The sequence below is a fragment of the Clarias gariepinus genome, chromosome 13, assembly GCF_024256425.1.
Source record: "Clarias gariepinus isolate MV-2021 ecotype Netherlands chromosome 13, CGAR_prim_01v2, whole genome shotgun sequence".
Taxonomy (NCBI): Eukaryota; Metazoa; Chordata; class Actinopteri; order Siluriformes; family Clariidae; genus Clarias; species Clarias gariepinus.
The window spans coordinates 1,610,042-1,627,500 of record NC_071112.1 but is presented as its reverse complement, the minus strand read 5'-3'; the positions used below and the strand labels follow the sequence as shown (position 1 = coordinate 1,627,500).

The 17,459-nt window shown below is 36.9% G+C and overlaps 2 protein-coding genes across 3 annotated transcripts in view; one reads left to right on the top strand and one right to left on the bottom strand.

Annotated features, from left to right (window-relative positions):
• Positions 1–1,760, bottom strand: part of rbks (ribokinase) — a 45,004-nt gene extending 43,244 nt beyond the window's left edge. Inside the window, exon 1 of one of the 2 annotated variants that reach the window (XM_053509260.1) lies at positions 1,646–1,760. The gene's annotated coding sequence lies outside the window, so the exon portion shown is untranslated. The remainder of the gene's footprint in view (positions 1–1,645) is intronic. The other variant, XM_053509261.1, reaches the window with a different exon arrangement.
• A 241-nt stretch (positions 1,761–2,001) lies between these two features.
• The window catches only part of babam2 (BRISC and BRCA1 A complex member 2), an 89,304-nt gene continuing 73,846 nt past the window's right edge, over positions 2,002–17,459 (top strand). Inside the window, exons 1-4 of the mRNA XM_053509748.1 lie at positions 2,002–2,085; positions 3,156–3,314; positions 4,283–4,359; positions 12,219–12,313. Coding sequence (XP_053365723.1) covers positions 3,178–3,314; positions 4,283–4,359; positions 12,219–12,313 — 309 coding nt within the window. The 5' untranslated portion in view covers positions 2,002–2,085; positions 3,156–3,177. The remainder of the gene's footprint in view (positions 2,086–3,155; positions 3,315–4,282; positions 4,360–12,218; positions 12,314–17,459) is intronic.

Sequence of the window (17,459 nt, the reverse complement as noted above, 5' to 3'; positions counted from 1 at the left end):
GAAACCCAGTGTGAAATATAACATCACATCTTTATAGGCGAGTTTTTATTTAATTTTTTTTACAATTATTTTTTGAATAATAACTGGGGAGGAAAATATGCCAAATTAAGCAAAACTTTAAATTAAAAAGGGCTCGTAGTTATAACACAGTAAATCACAATCATGTAAATTACAAACTCAAAAATATTATATTAAATCATGTGCTTTACTAATTGATTACATCATGTCTTAAAAAAAACAGAAACCAATGAGAGTTAAACTACATACATGCCATTTTATATTTATTATTTATTTAGAATTATTTTTACTTGAACGTAAAAAAAAACTGATTTAATGTTACTTTCACACATGCTCCTGACTTTTCAAACACCCTGTAAGGAATTCATTTCTCATTGCTGTGCGACCTGCAGTACATTAATAATTAATAATTCATGTATTGCCAAACAGACAAACTGACACGATTATTATTATTATTTTTTTATGTTTGCATTTGACGTGGTAAAATGTTGCAGTTATTTTATAATCCTACAGGTGGTACACTCTAAACTATTCACATACGGGCATGCAGCAGAGCTTCTTGCGTGGTAAGATCAAATTATTTGATAAGCTTTTTCAGAATTATATCAAAATAAATAAATCAATAAATAAATCTCTCTTTATAAAAAGGGCAGTGGTGGCTCAGGGGGCTAAGGCACTGAGCTATTGATCGGAAGATGGGCGTTTTGATTCCAGCTCCACCAGGTTGGCACCGTTGGGCCCTTGAGCGAGGCCCTTAACTCTACGTATCTGCTCCAGGGGGGACTGTATCATGGCTGACCCTGCGCTCTGACCGCAGTTATGCTGGGATATGCGAAGAAGGAATTTGCTGTAACGTATATGTGACAAATAAAGGCCTAACTTAACTTATATATACTGAATATATAAATATTTATAAAATCACAGTACTACAAAATCGCAATACAAATCGAATCGCACCTACAGTAGGTATCGTGATAATACATATCGGTTGGTGGCTGGTGTTTATATTCCTACAGGTGACAGGTTTGTGTTTAGTAAAATTAGAAGTTAAATGAACTCTTGTTTTTAAAGTGAATTAGCATCGTTTAAATGTTGTGCTTGTTTTTTTGTGAAGGTTTAAAATGTAAAGTGTGAAGCTGAATAGTATAATTTCTAAAATTGTGATATTTATACAGTAGAATCACGATTTTAATGGATTCGGCACCGAGGTAACGTGATAAGATCTCATCGGGAGGTGATCGGGGATTCTTATCCCTAATATGTAGCCGGTTTAAAATGAGGTCTAGTGTCAGTGTTGTATTGATGTCAGTGTTGTATTGTGCATGTACTCTGCTCTAAATATGGCATAAGGAAACCCAGTGTGACATCTAACTTGTAGGTTTGATCTTTATTGTGGGATACTCGTACAGAACAAAATGCTTATTTAAAAAAAAAAAATAGCATGCCTATAGTTTTAATATATTACAAATATGCTGTGTTTGCCTACAAGTAACTCATATTAGTTCATATAAGTGTTGCTATAGCAACCATGCAATTGAATTCCAATAGTTCTACACATAATGCAATAAAATGAAGTAGAAATAAACTGAAATCACTGATTATAATGACAAAAAAATGTACACTTTACCTACGTGTTGTCAGAACAGAACTATGAACCTTTACCCAACCAGGTAACAGACCAAAGTTCAGCTCATATGCATTACCATAGTAACAGGTAGAGCATGTGTATGTGAGAACGAGCTTGATGTGTACCAAGCGCGCGCTCTGGGGAAGCCCTTAGCGTTTCCTGATTAAAACAAAATCAATCTCTTGTCAACTTACAAAAATACTGATTTAAAGGTAAACAATTCTGTATTTTTGTAAGTTGACAAGAGATTGATTTTGTTTGTTGATGACTCCGCTCGTAACTTCCTGGGTAATAACGAAACCTCAGCACGCGCCGCACAGGCATCAGCGCGGGCAGCTTTCCTAAGGACCCCAAAACAACAACCCGGAAGTGGTGAATGTTTTCAGCTAAGCGGCTAGCTACATCCGTAAATGAAGTTTTGGCGTTTATTCGTTGTTAAGGTACCGAACTAGAAATAAATGTCGGGTAATATTATGGGTGAATTTTTTTTTAATATTGTCAAAACAAATGAATGAAATATAGAATAGAGGTTGTATTAAGGCTATGTTAGCTTGTTAGCATGCTAGTCTATCACTAAGCAGCACTGAATGTTCACTGGGTGTGTCTGTAAATATATCATTTGTTTATTATGTTAAGCTAACAAGTATTAAATAACAGTGAAGCTGTTTATTTTATAAATCAGGCTATAAGCTAGAGAGTTTAGCTTGTACTGGCTGACATCTAATGCGTTGACAATGTATTGTTATTATTATCATTATTGTTGTTGTTGTTGTTGTTAGTAGTAGTAGTATTTTTGCAAGCATGTGCACAATACAATATTTACCCTGATATTACATTCGTAACTCTTTTAAAAATGCTTATGGTGCTTCAGATCCTATGATAAAAATATCTGTCTATGCACATATATATATATATATATATTTCAGAATATTTTATGACTCATGATATATCACTCATGTCTCATGTTCATCTAATTACAGCAAACTGACAATTCAGCCCTCTTTATCTACATTAAAGCTTGTTAAAAGTAAACCTGGTTTTTCGGCAGAGTCGATTTACTTTTTTTATTTTAAGGACTGTGAAATTTATACAAGCTTGTCACTATGTAATAGATAATTGAAAATAAGGCCTTGAACCTGTTTCACAAGCTTAGGTGCAAGGCTAATGGCTTCCACATGAATCCAAAAACGTGTCGATTAGAATGATATTGTCCTTGTTAAAGTCAATAGTAAAAGCAATGTTTAGAAATCCTGTTGAAAAACATAGTTGTTTAAGTCTGCACAACCTCTTTAGTAACTGCCACAGAAACACACAGATATATGGCGAGTATCCGTCACCTGTGGACGGACCAAATACCAAAAAAAAATTCAACATGCTCTGACGGTATCTTCTGTTTTGCTGAATCACAGGGTTTAAATCATTTCGTGGAACCTTTGGTGCCCACGAGTTGTCTTTTAAATCTGAATTAAGCCTAAAGCCTCTATTGTTTTTTTTTTTTTTTGCCCTACAGTAAAGAAAGCCTTCAGTGAAAGATGAACAGCCTTTCTCCAGAGCTGGCCCTGAGCCGGATGTCTCCAGAGCTGAGGCCTTTACTTTGCACTGTTGTACGCAACGGCCGTGTGGGTTTAGATTCCACTAACTGCCTGCGCATCACTGACCTTAAATCTGGGTAAGTGTTGAATATCTTCAGTCGATATACACTAATCAGCCATAACGTTAAAACCACTGAGAGGTGACGTGGGTAACATTTATCTCCAAATAACAATAATTATGTCCCAATGTTGACACCTGTCCAGGGGTGAACAGTCAGTTCTCAAAGTTGATAATGTGATTGAAGAGGGAAAAATAAGCAAGTATGGGAAAGATGGTAACAAAGGGCCACGTTGTGATGGATAAAAAACTGGGTTAGAGGGTGTTGCTGATGTGCAGTGGTTAGACCTAGAGAAAGTTGTCAGAGAAAGGACGACAGATGAGCTTGGGATAGTACGGGTCATGGCCATCCAATGCGTTTCTGTTTAAGCCCATCATACAGAAGAGCAACCGTAGCACTATTCGCTGAAAAAGTTATTTTTGTCTAATGAGTGGGTTTGAGGATTCCCTCACAGAGAGAAAAAGGCCGGTCGGAGGCTTTTTAACACATGTAACTTGATAATCGATGTTGATGCATAAATCGGCACACAAACCTGACCTGGTTCTAGGAGGTCTAGATCTGGCCTCCAAATTCCCCAGATCTTAAGCCGATTGGCGTCTGTGGGATGTGCCGGACTAAAAATTCTGATTCGTGGAGGTCCCACCTTGCATCTTACAGCACTTACAGGATCTGCTGCTAACACTTAGATACACCAGATACCACTGCACTCCTTCAGAGGTCTAGTAGAATCGTGTCTTAAAGGTTCAGAGCACATTTGGTGACACATGAGGGACTTCTACACAGTATTAGGCAGGTGCTTTTATCGTTATGACTGATCTGTGTGTGAGATCTTAATACGAGGCTTTGACTGGTTTGTGTTGAACTATGTGAAGGCTTGGTATAAGAATCCATTTATCGAGTGGAAATCTGAGTAATGATGGCCTGCATGGAAAGTGTCAAACCTTTGACGAATCCTGTCTCTTATGCTTTTGTCTCTTCCTATTCAGCTGTACGTCTCTGACTCCAGGGCCCTGCTGTGACAGATTTAAACTGCACATCCCATACGCTGGAGAGACTCTCAAATGTGAGTAGACTGTCTACTAAAGCACAAAGTCATTAAAGATTAAGGATCGTATATGGAGCGCTGCTCTCATCAGTAAATGGTTAGACAAGAGAACACATGTGAGGGTGGGCTTATTTATAGCAAAAAAAGTAATTGCTCCATAAATTTAATAACGTGTCTCTTTCTTATTGTTGAATCATAAACACTGACCTTAACTGAGGCGAGTGATGCAAGAAGGTCTTTGAGTTCTATTTAAACAATTTCTTGATCCAACAGGTCTTGCAGTAATCAGGCCTGGGTGCGACAAGTGAAATTTAACTTTAAAAAAAAAAATCACAGTTCATCTATGATTTAGCAAGTGGAAGCAATTACTTTTTTACATAGGGCCAGGTAGGGCAGGTAAATTAAATTGAAATGAGTTGAAAAATGGGTGTTGTGTTTGCTCTGATTATCGTTCTGTAATATTAAAATTTGTTTGACTATCTCAGTCTCAAATGATGATCTCAAAGTGTGACAAATATACAAATAAATAAAGAAAGAAAGACAGAAAGAAAGCCCAGCACTCTAGTTCACGGCTTTTGTTTACACGTCACAGGCTGTTTAAAGTCTCCTTCATCAGAACGTCAAACACTGACAAATACTTTGCGATGCATTATGGATCGTGCATGAATAGCAAACATATTAAAGCAACAGTAGATGCTGTGAAAGCAAACCTGCTGTTAAAAAAGAATTAATTAAAGTATTTCTGAGGCGTTTACATAGTGATGTTTATCATATCAACTATTTCTTTCTTTTACAAATAAAACTTTTTTTATTATAAATGAAATATAGCTAGAATTGGTTAAGATAATTTTATCTACTAATGTATATATAAAACCAGCACTCCAGAATCTCCAGATCTTCAGTTTCTTACCAAAAGAACACCAGAAATGTTTTAACCAGCTCACTCTGATGATTGACAGGCCAGCTTATGTAATGAGTAGGAATGAAGAGAACAAGGCTAGATGAGAGAGAAGCAGTCCTTTGAGTACTATCAGATCTGACCTTGATGTGGTCGATAATAATGACGCATCTTAACGAAAAGACATGAGAAAATACAGTATCTTTTGAAGCAGTCTGGGGAATTCGCGATGTGAACTGCTGCTAACGCATGGAGGTAACATGGGAAAAAAAGAATTAGCAAAGAATCAGAGGGGAAAAAAATTAATGCAAAATTTCCTTTGCTCGTTCAGAATTAGTTTCAGTTTCCATGGAAAACCTAGCCTTATCCCCAATGGGCTTGAGAATACCATGAAGCTAACAACTTTCCAATAGGAAGTTGTTTTTTTTTGGGTCGTTTTTAAAATGCACCCAAAGGTTTTTAAAATATTCTGCTCCTAGGGGACTTATACGATCACCACCAAACCAGGCCTATGTGATCTCAAGACATCGAGGATGCAAAATTGCGAAGGGATTTTCGATATCTTAAACAGGTCAGCTGTGACAATGCCTTAAACTTGTGCCCGAAAACTGGTTAATAACAAATTAAGTGACATCACATTGAGTGACATCACGGTTTGAATAAATAACTTAAATAAATAAAACTCTTAATAAATAACCTAAATAAATAAAACTCCCCCTATTCTAAAACCATGTAATAATAGTACTGGTACTACTGTATATTTCCCGTTTAAATGCGAGTGCTTGGGCCCACTCACCGTTGCTTGCAACTGTATTTGTTACTTACAGTATTGTTGCCTGGAATTTTTTTTTTTATTAATAATATTAAAAACCCTTATTTATAAAGAAGCTTTTAATACTTTACAATGCAACTCTGAGTTACAACTCTCGTTAAAGCTAATCAAAAGCATGGAAATGGATAAACAAACCACAGTCACAATTTCTCCCTCCTGAAACTGATTAGGCCACGGTCTCAAGTTTAAACATGCTGTAGTTCATTTATTTAAAGACCCTTTTTTCTTTTCATCATGGACATTTTAGAGGCTTGTTATACTGCAACATTTTTATAATTTTAATATCCTGTTTGTCACTTCTAAACGAACACGTCCCGGCTCTAGGGCTGTATGAGTCCGCTGCAATGTGTTCGAGGCCGTCCAGAAAAAGAGCCGTGAAACATGCACATGTAACGGTTCACTTCTACTCCAGCACATATTATTGTACTTCCTTTGTCATACTGTTAACCAATGCCTTATTTAATAAAAAAAAAAAAAGGAAATATGTCCCAGAAAGCTTGTGTGTGACGTTTCCAAATGCCACAGCTCAGTAAGAAGCTGCTTAATGTTCCCAGACGGAGTTTGATATTAATTATAACACAGCAGTGATCTTAATTGAGGTTTCTGGTAATTGGTGTGAGTCATGAAGCACTCAACTCACCGTCCTTCTGGCAAGCATGTACCATTTTTTTTTTCTCATTTACCATGCACATAGGTGGCTCTGAAGTGTAAATCAGTCATTGTTCAGCAATAGAAGTAGATATCGCCGCAAACATGGCTTAGTTTTAGGAATTGTGCTTAAAACCGGTAGCCCATGCATATAACCTGCAGCTTAAACACTGCTTCAATCAGCGGCACACGCAAAAAGCAACAAAGTGATGCTTAGATTCTTTAAAGTTGAAAAAGTGTCAATTATCTTTTTATACTAGTAATTTGTTAGACCGTTCTGGTTTATGTAATTACACTGGTCGCATTTTTAAGTAATTGTGTATACAGTATCTGCGTGTTGCCAGTAAATAACTAAATTCAGTTTGGGAACGGTTTCCTGCTTTTCATTTCACAACAACCTGTGGTCAACAACTCCTACATGACTCAAGCGCGTTTCATAACTCCGAAAAACCTTTCTTGGGTTCATGACTTGTCCGGACGTTGGTGTCCAACAAGCTTTATTGAAATTACAAATATCGTATACTTACAGTGTAAACATTTTAGTGATTTACTGGTAAAATTTCATTTAAATGTATAACAAACATCTTTCAATTAAAATCCTGAAATATATTGTGTATATAATGAACTATTACATCATCCACTCTTACAATAATTTAAATTTGGTAGTTTTTGAAAGACACACACTTATAGTGCCACTCAGCCGAAGGTTAAGGGTTTTGCTCAAGGACCATGATACCCAGCTGTGATAGTTCGCCAGTGGTGGAACACGAACATGATCTTGTGATCACTAACCCTAAGCCTTAACCACCGAGCCACCACAACTAACTCAACTAACCGGCATCGCTTCAACCACTTGTACCACTGAATTAACTCTCAGTAAAAGATTGCATCAAAGTCAAGGCGTCTCAGTTGTTCAATTGTGGTGGCTCAGTGGTTAAAGCTTTGAGAGGAATGTGGGTTCAAATCCCAATAACTCCAAACTGCCACGGTTGGATCCTTACGTCACATTCATATCAGCTCAGTTCAAATTCAAAATCATTTCAGATTGTCTTTGTTACATACACAGTCATACACAGTGAAATGTTTTTACAACCGCTCATAACCTAAATATTCAAAAGAAAAGCGAGTATTCAAAAAAAGAATATCAAATAGGAATATAGTAATAAAAAAAGAAAATGTTTAAATAAGGAATATAAAATATAAATATAATAATACAAATTATACAAAGTAGTAAATATAGGAAACTTTTAGCAGTACAATTTACAGGTAATAAAATCGAATAGAAATTGAATCGGACACGGAAATGTTTACTTCCTTTCCAACCCTCAATTCCTACGACGTTTTTGTCTGTTTCTTCACTATTTAATACAGTGTAAGACATTACAGTACTTTAAACATGTTTTACAGTTGTTGGCTCAAATCCTTCCCAAGATCTATCATCTGTCAAACCTGTTCATTTAAGTAACTGATTTATAATTGTGATAATTGATAGGGTTGCACCCAATGCCTCCTCCTCCCTCTGGGAATGGCTCGCTATTACTTGTCTAAGGAATTGGATTGACATTTTTCCTAAAATTCCATTTTTTTTCCAATTCTGGCCTTGGCAGCTATATCTCCCTCAGTTTTGCACGAACCCCTACGAAACCTGTACCAAACCCGTTCAGCTCAGGTCTTCTGTGAGCTGTGGAACTTCACCACCAAGACACCCCATTTTTAAGTTACGAAAAAACTTAAACCTTTTGTTCCCGCTTGCGCATTTTTGGTCCAATCGGGAAAAACCGAGACACAGGTCAAAAATGGAAAAAAAATCTTTCGATCAAAAATAAGTAAGACCCACCTAAACCCCTTCGAAAACAGTTCTCCCCATCGAAAATAGGATTCTAGAGTGTAGAGACAGTTTTAGACTTTGTTCGTCCTGTTACATATTAGTGGTTATTAGATTAGATTAGATTAGATTAGATTTCATTTGATTCAATTCAACTTTTGTATAGAGCCAGTGGAATGCAGTTACAGAGTTTGTGTAAATATGGTTGATATACAAAAGTGATCTGTCGTAGTGATCTTTATAAAAGAATAACGTGTCACTGTGTCACTCTTGTGAAGAAAGAAATGGTTCCCACTGGAACCCTCTGGTTCTCACTATCAGCAGGTAGTTGAACAGGATTAAGGGGTAACCAAATGTAATTAAAAAAATCTTGATGGGAGAAAAGGAGAAAAGAAAACAAGAGACTTAAACTTAAAACTGTTAATTATACACCGATCAGTCAAAACATTACAACACAAAACATTAAGCCCAATGTTGTGCAGGTTCCCCTTGGGGCATGACTCCACAAGACGCCAGGGAGTGAGCTGTGGTGTCTGGCACCAGGACGTTGGCAGCAGATCCTTTGGGTGCTGTGGGTTGCAGGGGGCGGGGCCTCTAAGGATCGGCCTTGTTCCATTCCATGAGATCTTGATTGGATTGGGATCTGGGGAGGTGCTGCGGTGCACTGGGTGTTCTGGTGGCTCATGATCAGCACTGACTTTTTTTCGCCGAGGTGTTCCACATCGGCTTTTCCGTGGACTCGGACCAGACGGACTACGGCATAAAAGAGGCTTGAGTTCCCATGATCCTCCTGTCACCAGTTTACTGGTTTATAAGTGATAATCAGTGTTGATGTGTTAATGTTAATGTGGGTTTTCCGTTTAATGTGCCCCAAAAGCATCATTATTAAACCCATTTTATTGCTCATAATTATATTATATAATAGTTGACCTCAGGTGACCTGTAATAGTGGAAGTGAAGGTTATGATTTGTACATGTTGGAGAAAATATGTTTTTGCTCTGGGTTTGGGCATTAGCAGTGAGCAGTCTGCTGTTTGCATGCAAAAGCACAGCACTGAAAGTAACACAGTGTTCCTAGTTCTGCCCCTCAAGCACCTACTTTGATTTTCCGCCCAAAACGCTTTAACTCCAGGGGTGTTACATGGTCGTCCAACCCTGAGTGGTTAATAATGAGCCAAAATCATTGTAGAAATCTGTGAAAACTCGATTACAGGTATTTTCTCTAATCAAAGTTGCTGATTTATGATGAACCTTTTTTTCCCCAACCCCATGGATGGAAAAGTACTGCCTTGGGTTTGAATTGCACACAGCTACCTGCGTGTGAAGTAAAAAAAAAAAAAGATTAAAAGCCACGACATTCACAAAGAAGTAGAAAAATAGAAGCTCAGCATGGTGTAAGACCCTTAGTCTTATTGACCAGCTTTTAAGAGCGCTTTCACTCGGGCTTAAGGTGATGTTCTTAGGGTGATGGTCTTAAGGTGATGGTCTTCTTTCCTCATAGGGTTGGTATCGTTATTAAAGAAAGGACAAAGACAACCAAATATAGCAAAGTTTTGTTGTTTTTTGGGGGAAATCTTATCACTCTGTATGGACAAAAGTTTGTGGACATCTGACCATCTTATCCATGTGTGCTTGTTGAATAGTTACAGAAAATAATTAAATGAATAAAAAATTTAGTTAAATATAAAATCAGTTTATTCAAATGTCATCATTAGCATGATCGCAGTGCAGTGGTGTGTGTCAGTGTGTTACTTTTAGATAAAGAGAGGGTTGGGTGGGTGGGTTAAAAGAAAGAAATCAAGAAAAAAGGGTTGAAAAAAAGGTGCAAAAAGAAAGTTAGAACAAAGGTAGAAAAAAATCAAGAAATAAACAAAACGAATAAAGGTCGAAAAGATAGACAGATAGGTAGAAAGGAAGAAAACGGGCAGAAAGAGAGATGAAAGGAAGAAAGAAATGAAAACAATAATTGAAAGGAAGAACTGAAAGACAGAAAAAGGAGGGACAGTAAAAAAGAAATTGATGATAGATAGATAGATAGATAGATAGATAGATAGATAGATAGATAGATAGATAGATACAGTAGATAGATAGATAGATAGATAGATAGAAAGAATAAAATAAAAAACAAAAAGAAATAAAGAAAGAAGTATAGAAAGGAAGACAGAAACAAACAACATATTAATATAAATTAAAATTGGATATAGCTTCGGGTCCTTTCAACGCTTAAGCTTCTAAAGTTTCACATATTTTATAATAAATTTGTAAAAAAGAAAAAAAAAAAACACAGCATGAAAATGACTGAAACTCTATATTGTTATGGTATGAAGTTAAAGTAGGTGCACTAAATGTTTTTGTCGATTTTTCACGCTCGTGGGCTCCACCCAGTGATAATCACCTCCGTGATATTTAATCTTTGCGCTCTTTAAATTGGGTGTGACTGTAAACTGTAAATGTGATGTGGAGAAGGAAGGTGTGAATCCATGGTCGCACCTATTCTCAGGTGTCCTGTGTGGTCTATAATTACCCTCCCACGCCCCCACCCCCCCCCCCCCCCCCCCACCCCGTGCTACAGAACGGCTGCAGGAACCCTGTGTTTGTGTTTAATGTTCAAAGTAAGGAATAAACCACAGTGTGCTGTGCTGGTACTGGAAAACCATTAACGATGGGTAGGATGTTTCAAAATGAAGCAGATTGTTCAGAGTTTTTTTTTACGACAAAAATGAAAAATTGAATGCTTTATCGATTTATCAAAACAACAAATATCTGTTTATAGTCGGTACTTTAAAGAATGTACGTGGTCTATCCTAAAGAAACATTTTCTTTAACATGTTATATAGTGTTTTATACTATATTTTCTTACAGAAAACTTTATCATGCCATGTGACTTTTACTAAGCAATGGTGATGACTTTTATAGACAGGGGCGTGTCTTTCCTAATTATATCCAATAAATTCAATTAGGCAAAGGTCGACTCGAGTCAAGTTGTAGAAGCATCTCAAGGTCCACTAATAGGAGTAGTGCAGCAGAGATCAATTTCAAGTGTCATAACAAAGCATCTGAATACTTATAGGCAGGTCCATAAATTTTGGAACAGAGATCTTTTTTTTTTTTTTTTTTTTCCATTTGTCCTGTATACCACCACATTGAATTTGAAATGAAGCACTCAATATTTGTATAATTCTGTAATTCCTAAATGGTTACTGCCACACTTTTGTCAAACGCCTTGAATTGAAGCCGAAAGTCTTAAGTGTTTCATTTTATATTCAGTATGTATTTTTTTTATTATTATTATCTTTCCAAAATTCATAGACCTGACTGTATATAGATGGGATATTTCAGTCTTTATTTGTTTATAAATGAACAAAACTCTCCAAATACCTGTTTGTCCTTGTGGAGTATTGCATATACAATTTTAAGGGAAAAAATGATTTGAACGAGCTCAATATGACTTGCGGTGAGTGTGAAATGTGGAACGAAATGTGGAAACAGTGTGAAAATCTTCTGTCGGCGCTGTACAGGATATTATCATCTGACCAATCAGGATTGAGAATTCAGCAGTTCTGCTTTGTAAACATATTTTTTGTTATCGTGTCTCAGTGTTTGTTCTAAGGCTTTATGATTTTACATCAGTGTGATTTTATTTATTTATTTTTTTTATGCTGTTGTTTTTCCAGGGGACATCATCTTTAATGCCAGAGACCCCGAGCTGCCTCCTGACTTTATTTTCGGAGACGATGCTGAGTTCTTGCCAGAGCCGTCTGAGCTGCCGGTAAGTCTGTCTCGATTGCAATCAGTCTCATACACGCCGCTTAGCGTTCAGATTGAAGACACAAAATGATGTCTTTTTAAATAGTGATATTAAATAGCGTTTAGAGCGAGTTAATCCTGGAAAATCACAGGAAATCGAGGAAATTCCCCACTTGGAATATATATTACAAAATAAAACCTTTTTATTTTATGATCATAACATCCCTCACGAGTTTCCTAATAAAGTCATATTGAACTCGTTTTGTTTTTAAGCTCCAGAGACTCTACTGTTGTCCACAGTAGATTGACAGTAATTCATTTTCTCCTCACTGTTTTCTAAAGGAATCAGACCTCATACAGTCCTTATATAAGGATCATATAGACAGTGTAGTTGGAAGAAGATTTTGCGTGCTCATATGAGGAATGGGGTTTAAGGTTAAGGTTCCTTAAACATATCAGTTCAAACCATTAAAATTGTTCTATGTAGAATGTAACGTTTAATATATTGATTTTAATATTATATCTTTATTCTACACTTTATTTTTTTGTTGTTAAAACAAATCTGTAGCTATAAAAATACAAATGCTTGGCATTACAGAATGATATACAGGGAAACTTTGTCGTGGGTAAACACGGGTCCGATCGCAGTTTCTGTATTTTTGTGTTAAATTTTTACTGATTATTTTTAAAACATACACCAACCATGTGTTGAAAATATACTATAACAAAATATAAAATAGCATAAGGTGGCTACCTGGTTAGGTTGGCAAGGAAGAACTGGCAAGAGTTCAGATCTTTCTTTAATAATTTGCGTTTCTCAGTCGTTGATTTATTCAGGAAACAGAAGAACAATTTCAATTTAAGTTCTGATTTTGGTTTCCAACGATTATCAAAACAAGATGAAGATGAACTGCTGAGGCTGAATGCTGAGGGGTTGGAACAGACGAGAGGGGAAATGAGGTCGCTGCTGAGGTTGTTACATAAACAACCAGTTTTTAAGTTGTATCTTTATGCACTTTGCAGCCTGTCACAGTAAAACATTTGTTCACGTTTATTAAATGTAATTTTAATATGAAGAAATGAGGGGTGGCTCAAAATTTTTCAAAACAATACTGTGTATTTATGGTAAAAAAGAAAAATGTTAAAAATGCATTTAAAAAGTTCAATAATGCTTCTACAATCAGAAAGTAATCATGTTAAATAATCGTGACCTCATGATTATAAATCTTTGCTATAATCAAGCAGCCGTAAAGTCCAAGTTGTGACGTCACAATCTGAATTTAAACCTTTCACTCTTACGGATTTCCTTAATTAAAGTATAAAGAAATGACCATCTTTGAAACTATGCTTCTAACTTTTACTAAACAAGGTCCAGAACCAGCCACTGTTATTTACTCCAGCTTTATTCAACTTAGCCTAATTTTTTATTTATTTTTTTTTTTTAACACAGTGAATAGATCTTGCTCAAGAAAACATGTTGTGTCACACTTCTAAAACGTTTGTGGGAATTTAGTGGAAGTGAAAACAACCAGTGAGATTACAACCGTCAAGATTCAGCAACTTCTGGCCAGGAAAGTGTGTATACACACACTCACCACACACACACACACACACACTATTAGATATCAGGTGGAGCATCTGAGGCTGAATCAGCAGGTCAAGCACAGTTCCTTAAAAAAAATGTTTTAAAAATACATTAGTGTGCAGACTTTTCCTCCTTTTTTAGAGATAAGCTTAACGTGCAAAGAAGCAGCGCAAGATTTAAGGTCACTGAACAGTGGCGCCGGTGTAGTTTAGTGCCTTTGAAGCAGCAAAGATATTTTTTTTGACTTCCTTTTAAGTGGCTTTTTAATTGAGATGGCCTATACTGATATATATATATGTGTGTGTGTGTGTGTGTGTGTGTGTGTGTGTGTGTGTAGCTGAGTCAAGAGTCACGTTCGGTTCTGAGCCTCGTAGAGATCAATGCAGTGAGCAGTTCCCTAGCTGTGAGGCAAGTTTCTCCAGATGATACTTTCACATCATACTGATCCTGATTAGACGTCTCGCTCTCGAAGCTGCTGTATTACCTCGCTGTCCATAAAAAAACAAAACGTTCAGCAGTTTTGTAATAAACAGACAGATTTGCGGGTAAACTGTGACAGACAGACCTTTGACAGACAGACAGCCAGGCAGACAGACACAGGAGCTTTCCAGTGAGACGCAGGGCCTGCTTTTTTTTTCTTTTGCCTCAAATTTAAAGCCAAAAACGGAACAAAAAAAGATATTCAGGCATTCGGTGAGCTCTTAAAATGGAAAAAGACGCACAGAACTTTTCCACTGTTGATACTTTTAGAGTTTTGATGGGAAGTAACGGGTGTCACACTCCAAATTTAGCACATCTGGATTGGAGTCAATTTTTTTTTTCTTTCCCTGAGATGTTGGGTATTGTGCAGAGACAAACAATTAACTCTCATGAGATATTTCCGTACCTGCCAAATAAGTGTTTTTTGGTTTGTTTGTTTTTTAATATAGAAACTCTTTTGATCAGAAATGATTTTTGATTTGTGGTTTTCAGCCTTTAGACCTAGACACCAAGTCAGTACTAATGCCTACTAAAATATTTTTGCCTTTCATTATTGAAAAACAAACAGAAAAAAAAATTCCTAGCTTGCGTAAGATATTTGGAAACGCTGACTGTTGCTCACCGTCTCCTTACTCCAGCTGGAAAAAAGAAGGGGAAGTACATCCAAAAGTATGTTTACCTGTTCTCTCTCTCTCTCTCTCTTTTTTTTTACATGCTACCTACTTTCAAAGCCTTTTCCTCCCTTAATCTCATTCACTCCGATCATCTTTTTATATTCATCATTATGTTCAGTATACGCTATCAAATGTTTATGATGTCTCTGTCCCTCTCCTTCCTCACGACTGAGATATCCAGATGTTTCTGCTGGATTGAGGCATTTCACCCGCGCGACACCGTGATCATGAGGCTTATTTTCAGCTGACGCGCAGACGTGAAACAGCGCTTCCTTTGTTTTAAAGATCGTATTCAGGTCGCTAGCGAGCACGTTTAAATCTAGATCCGAATCTTCGTCAGTATGTCAGGCTCTCCTACAGTCTTGTTTTTCATCTGGCAGTAAACATCAGGCTCTTTTTCAGAGCCCTTTGTGAAATTCCTGACGTCTGGGTGAAATGTTTGTCCTGCTTACAGCCTGACCTGGATATTATTAGCTGCTAAGCTCCATGTTGTTCTCTTGGCTCGAGATCTGGAACATAAAAAAAAATGGGAACAACAGAGCTGACACTCTAATGTTTACGGGTGAAAACATCTGGGATTAATAAGGACTGTTGTCTCCAAATTGTCCATTTGTTGAGAGACATGTTCCAATACGAGCTTATTAAATTTGGCCAGCGATCTAAGTAAGAACATTTTAATTATTTTATTCGCATGAATTTTTATAGTCAGAGTCAATTGTACGTTTAAATCATTCTGTAATTGTGTCAGAATGAAAATATTTTCCCATCGCCATTTTTGGATCTGTATTGAAGAGAATTATTTTTTTATTATTGATGTCAGGTTTTTTTATTATTATTATTTTTCCTTTTTCACTTGAAAGGCCCAGTGGTGATGAAGGTCTATTTCACATGTACATGAGTATTTTGAACAACAAGGTTTCATCCTTATAAAAAAATTATAAATAATAATAATTCTTTCTTAATTCATTCTTTAAAAAATTATTTTGTCACAATAAAAAAAGGCAAAAACCCCAAAAACACGCTGTCCAAGAATAGCATTCCAACTGGTCTTGACAGTAAAGCTGTGTTGGCCAATCAGAAGCCTGAAACAAGTTCCTGCCAAGTACGTCACACTCTGATGTCAAAGACTGGAAATACGACGCAAGTTCTGTTTTCAGTTACCTAAAATGGAGTTTAAGTTTGGGGGGGAGAAAAGGCCAAAACACACATTGTGTGTGTGAGTGTGTGTGCTACTGTACTGCTAAGTCTTAGACACCTGCAATAAATGCTGTAGAGTAAAGATGTCTTAAAAAAAGGGAAGGAAACAATACAACCCTGTTAAAACAATAATTAAACAGCAATTAATGAAATGAAATCAGTATTTGGGGTCATGACCCTTTAGTTTGTGTAGCTTTATATGGAGGTACGGGTAGCTCAGTGGTTAAGGTGTTGGGGAACTGATTGGAAGGTCCCAGGTTCACACCCCAGCACCACTGTTGGGCCCTCGAACAAGGCCCTTAAACCCTCAACTGCTCAGATGTATAATGGGATAAAAACGTAAGTCGCTCCGGAGGAATACAAGCTACTGAGTTTTACTCAGGTTGAAAGGTTGTACTAAAAAAACACACACACAATCAGACAGCTCGTTAGAAATTGTTTTTTCTCTACTTTAGCTAAACAGAAGCCGTCGTTTGATATGTAGCTTTGTTTAAAATTTTAATGATGTAGCTATAACACAACCACCCTTTTTAAATCCCACCTCCTGCTGCACTACACACATCAGCAGAAACACCATTCCTGAATCAGGAACATGGACATACTTGGTGACACTGACCAAACCGAGCTAAAGTCACAGAACGTTCGAGTTATGAATTTCCGCAGATACGAACGGACCACAGATTTATGAACATTAGATTACATTCCTCCCATCCAGAGAGCACAGCTTCTCTCTCAGACCCTCAACCGCAGATGGTTTTCCCATCATGACCGGGATGCACAATTGTCATCCCCTCATACTAGGCTGAGTGCTATTCTGTTTCCCTTCCCAGGAGCCTTTACTCTATTTCCAGGGGTTTGGCAGCTCACAAGTAAAAAAACAAAAAACACAAAAATACCATCATTATTCTTGATGGGTCTTTCAAATGAAAAAAAAAAAGAGAAATGTTGCATGTTGTCAGTACTTAACCACATGTACTGTGGTCAACCAGAAGTCTCCATCGATATATATCATCCTCAGTTTTCAGCACATGCTCTCATGCATAATGCTCCGCACTGACCGCAGGAGTTAACTCATCACTGCAGCTTTACAGGGCGTCTTTGTTTCGTTCACAGCTCAGTGATAGGGAAGCAGTGGATAGAAAGGGAGGCATGTGTCTCTCTGCTTATAAATCCATTGTTTGAACTTTTATGCTTCATCTCTGGAGTGCATTACATTATAACAAGTAAACTCT